At 34.7% G+C, this 4425-nt stretch overlaps 1 protein-coding gene across 7 annotated transcripts; it reads left to right on the top strand.

Moving 5' to 3' along the window:
• The first annotated feature begins 1256 nt into the window (after positions 1-1256).
• On the top strand, positions 1257-4205 carry LOC137832536 (protein PIN-LIKES 3-like). 7 transcript variants are annotated; one of them, XM_068640761.1, is made up of 10 exons: positions 1257-1442; positions 1592-1671; positions 1753-1877; positions 1983-2104; positions 2204-2404; positions 2579-2671; positions 3245-3345; positions 3522-3574; positions 3663-3833; positions 3968-4205. In XM_068640761.1, the coding sequence occupies exons 1-10, from the start codon at positions 1305-1307 to the stop codon at positions 4090-4092; spliced, it is 1209 nt and encodes a 402-aa protein (XP_068496862.1). In that variant the 5' UTR covers positions 1257-1304; the 3' UTR covers positions 4093-4205. The 7 variants fall into 7 exon arrangements, with proteins under 7 accessions (XP_068496862.1, XP_068496894.1, XP_068496879.1 ...); XM_068640793.1 differs by having other exon boundaries at positions 3648-3702; XM_068640778.1 differs by having other exon boundaries at positions 3627-3702.
• The last annotated feature ends 220 nt before the right edge of the window (positions 4206-4425 follow it).

The following is a 4425-nucleotide window of genomic DNA, read 5'->3' as shown; positions in this document are numbered from 1 at the left end:
TCTTCTGTGGAAACCTAAGAGCAAACAGCCGCAAGAGAATCGATAACCCGCTTGATGTCAAGAAGATAAATGCTGATAGATCGATCCCGCTTAGGGGTTTTCAACTGGGTTTTGAGCTTGCGAACTCGTGCACGGGTATTGGACGCAAAGTAGACATTCAGCTTGTCCCAAATTTGATAAGCCGATCGTAAACCCACCATTTTGGTTAACTAAGAACTCGACATAGAAGCCAACAACCAAGCAACCAGAAGATTATCTTGTTGTTTATGTAGAAGAAAAAGGGAATTAGGGTTCTCTTTACCAGAAGAGAGAAACGACGAAGGAGTGGAAGACGATTCCAACAATTTGAGTAAATTGAGACCTTCGACCTACGCAAGAACCTGTTGAGTCCAAATCAAGAAGTTGTCATCGGTGAGTTTCAGGGAGAGAGACGTAGGAAAGGTATGAAGTTGAGAAGAAGGAGAGGAAGAGGATGAAGGCGTTTCGTTATCGGAAGCAGGAGAAGATGAAGAAGACATGATCAGATTCAAGAAAAAAATGAACCTGCTCTTGATACAATGTAAGATGAAGAAGATGAGTAAAGGTGAAACTGTAAAAGTGAATATTATTCAGTAAAAGTAATATTACATAGGGCTGAACCTGTAGTTATATATGGGAAGAACCAATGTAAATGATCCACTACACAGAAACTAACAGCTAAGTAACAACACTCCCAGTATTATATCTAACATTCTGAAAATTCTACTCCTAAAAAATTATTCTGAAATGTATTTTATGTGTATTGAAAATTTTGATTTGAAAATTGTGTTTCAAGAATCATTGTCTGAAAATTCCAAAAAGCTGGTTAAGAAATTTTTCAAACTTATTTTTAGAAAGGATTAAATGACTAAAAACAAAAGCATACTAACTTATTAACTCGGTCACTCTCCAGTAGTTTCAACTAACCCACACATACAATTTCTCTATCGGTATTTATTCACCGTTGGTGTTGGTGCTGGAATTTGAACAGAGGGAAAGCTAACAGAAGTTAAATCAGTGAAAGTACTTTAGTTTGTGGGGTTCTCCGTTCTTCCCAATTTATTAAAAACAGGTCGGGTATCACTCCTCTGCAGCTGCCAGTGCGATAGAATATTGTTTAGATATTAATTGTTTGTTAGATGGTTTCAAGAGCCACGCAAAATCGTCATTACGGAAGCATGATGTTTGTCTTACACATGCAGAGTTTTGATTCGCATACAACTATAAATTGGTAACCTCATCAAACATATTATTTTCACCCTCGCATAGTGTAAAGAAAGAAGACAATGGATTTCTGGAAGCTCTTCACAACTGCACTAGTGCCAGTTCTGAAGGTGCTCCTCGTTACTGGTCTTGGCACATTTCTTGGTCTCCAACGCTTTAATTTACTGAGGGAGAGTGCTGCTAGGAACCACTTGAATGCCGTATGTTTAATTTGTCTCCTTTCTTTCCTTTTTTGGTATAATCTATGTTTCTCTTTATCTCACAAATTATGCGATGCAAATATTATCTTATAAAATGATTATACGAGGTGGAGGTAGACATCAAGAACTAAATGACTTTTTTCTTACAGCTAGTATACTTTGTCTTCACTCCGGCTCTTGTTTGCAGCATCCTGGCTAAAACCATAACATTTGAGAGCCTGGTTTTGGTGTAGGTTGCTTTCTTGCCACTCTGAATTTTCAATTTTTGTCTTTCATTGGTCTAGCTGATATGCTTTTATGAACTTTGAAGGTGGTTCATGCCATTGAATATTCTTTTCACGTTTATCATTGGGACAGCACTAGGATGGTTGTGCTTGAAAATAACTAAAGCAGCTTCTGATATGCAAGGCCTTGTGTTAGGGTGTTGTGCTGCTGGTAGTTCACTTGCTGTTTTGAATAGTTAATTTGATAGATCAGATGAAGCCATTGTTCATACAAATTTAATTTTCTCACTGTTATAGATTTGATTGATGTGTACAGGAAATCTAGGGAATATGCCTCTCATCATAATTCCAGCAGTGTGCAAGGATAGTGGTACACCTTTTGGAGCTGTGGATGTATGTAATAAAAAAGGGATGGCATATGCCTCTTTGTCCATGGCAGTAAGGCAATCTAACCTCCCTCGTTACTATAATTGACTACACAAAACATAACAGTGTTTTCAATTAAGATTTTTTCCATTCTCTAATTTGGTTTACCAGATATCAAACATCTACATTTGGACTTTCGTGTACCACATTATCCGCGTATATTCGTGCCGGAATTTCAACGTGAACAAGGTTGATAATTCCACAGTTGGTCCAGTGTCAGCCATAGAAGCAGATCTCGAAAACCATTCAAGTACACCAGAGGTTACTGCAGCACACACCAATGATCTTGTCACTCAGTTTAAAAGTGATACGGTCTGTCTTCTGATATATTTGGAAATATGGACACCTTATATGTGCACTTCAACTTCACCTGTGTTCTACTCCACCAATCATATCTAACACACTTTTGCAAATTGACATCCCACGTGTTGCCTTTCAGATATTTCTACAGCACCATGTCAAATAACAATTTCCATTTTTTTACAGGTATCAAAAGAAAACCAGATTATTAAACCATTAAAAACATTAGTAAAAAGGCTCAATTTGAAGATTCTATTAGCACCTCCAACAATGGGATCGGTAATTATTTTCTTATTTTCTTTTTTTTCTTTATCCCCCTTTTGTTTATCCATGTCCAATGAATAATAGAAGCTAAATTTAGACGATTTCAGTCCTTCAGAACTGCACTAACTTTCGTTTGATTCATTTGGTTAAGAGTAATAATACGTTCACAATCATAAGATTATAATTTAGAAAGAGAAATATTTTTTTAAATAAAATAATTTTAAAATTGTATTGATCAAATTCACTTGGTGCATTTGAGTTTACAAAATATTAATCTGACAACTTTAAGTTGAAATGCAATGACTAATACAATTTTAAAATTACTCTATTTTAGAAAAAAATAATAATAATTCTTTTCTAGTTATGGTGTATGATTCTTAACATATCAACAAGAAAGCATGCTAGAGAAGTCAACGTTATAACTTAGTTCAAATTTGTAATGGAGGTGGAAGTTATTTGTATCCCTTGGTTCAGGGTTTGAATCATGATGCAATTCTGATTATTGACTAAATCATGTATTGATATATCACTATTAGCGTTACTGAAACCATCTTATTTAGTGACAACGGTGGTTTTTGGTATATGTAGATTCTAGGACTAATAATCGGTGTAGTTCCTCCTTTCCAAAAGATGTTTGTTGGTGATGATGCTCCTTTTCGTGTGGTTGAAGACTCTGCATCCTTGCTGGGGTAAGTTGCCTCCTCTTGTAAAAGACTCAGCCTCTTTAAATTTGCTTTATCTGATTCGGTAACTATAATGTTAGAATCAAAATACTATGGAACCAAAAATGTATTACTATGTCATGATCCAAGTAATTAAGAAAATGAATTATTATTGTTATTGTTATATGACAAACATTTTGCAGGGACGCATGCATTCCAGCAATGACTTTGTTAGTTGGAGCAAATCTTCTGAATGGTATTAACCAACATCATCTTTTAATGTTCGTTTTCATCTTTGCGTTTTGAAGAAAAATATGAATTTCATTCAGGGTTTAAACGGTCAGAACTGAAGGTTTCACTTCTTGTGGGGATCATCGTGGTTAGGTACATGGCCTTACCAATTTTAGGTGTTGTCATTGTAAAAGGTGCAATTCGTTTTGGCATTATCCACCAAGATCCATTATACCACTTTATTTTACTCCTTCAATACGCTCTTCCACCTGCAATAGGCATAAGTAAGTTCATTAAGATTAATATTGAAAAATTTAGCGTTTCATATACTAATTAATTGCTTTAGATGATTAATTAGGCGTACCAAAATCTCTCAATCATTTCACTTTTACTTATATTTACTTTGTGACTCTGCAAGGTACAATTACTCAATTATTTGGAGCTGGTGAAACAGAATGTTCCATTGTTATGCTAGCAACTAATGTCTGTGCCTCGTTTACTCTAACACTATGGTCCACATTTTTCATGTGGCTTGTTCTATAAATGTATTCGTTGTTACCTTGTTGTGTCTTATGGTCAAAACTGCATGTTGCTTAGTCAATTAGCGTTATAGTGGAATGCAGATTTAATTCCTAGCTGCTTCACTTTGTAGCAAATTACTTCACTCATCTCTAGTATGATAATTATTGAGCCAAGTAACGTTACTCAAATAACTTCATTTTTATCTTTTGTATGAAATATATTTAGTTAAACAAAAGACCCTTTCTAATAAAAAATGAGATAAATAAATACTAATTAATTGTTGATCTTATCTTGTTAAGATTGAAACAAACAAGTGTTTTTCTTTTTTAAATATTACATGACTAAGATTTTAAT

This window comes from Phaseolus vulgaris, chromosome 11 (genome assembly GCF_000499845.2).
Source record: "Phaseolus vulgaris cultivar G19833 chromosome 11, P. vulgaris v2.0, whole genome shotgun sequence".
NCBI classification, from domain to species: Eukaryota; Viridiplantae; Streptophyta; class Magnoliopsida; order Fabales; family Fabaceae; genus Phaseolus; species Phaseolus vulgaris.
The sequence above is the reverse complement of the archived record's forward strand: the minus strand, read 5'-3'. Positions and strand labels throughout refer to the sequence as shown.

Excerpts from the sequence above, each read along its gene's own strand:
- LOC137832536 (XM_068640744.1), top strand. The coding sequence starts at position 1,305 with ATGGATTTCTGGAAGCTCTTCACAACTGCACTAGTGCCAGTTCTGAAG. Across the intron at positions 1,443-1,591 it reads CTAGGAACCACTTGAATGCC|CTAGTATACTTTGTCTTCAC; the intron begins GTATGTTTAATT and ends TTTTTCTTACAG. Across the intron at positions 3,346-3,521 it reads GACTCTGCATCCTTGCTGGG|GGACGCATGCATTCCAGCAA; the intron begins GTAAGTTGCCTC and ends AACATTTTGCAG.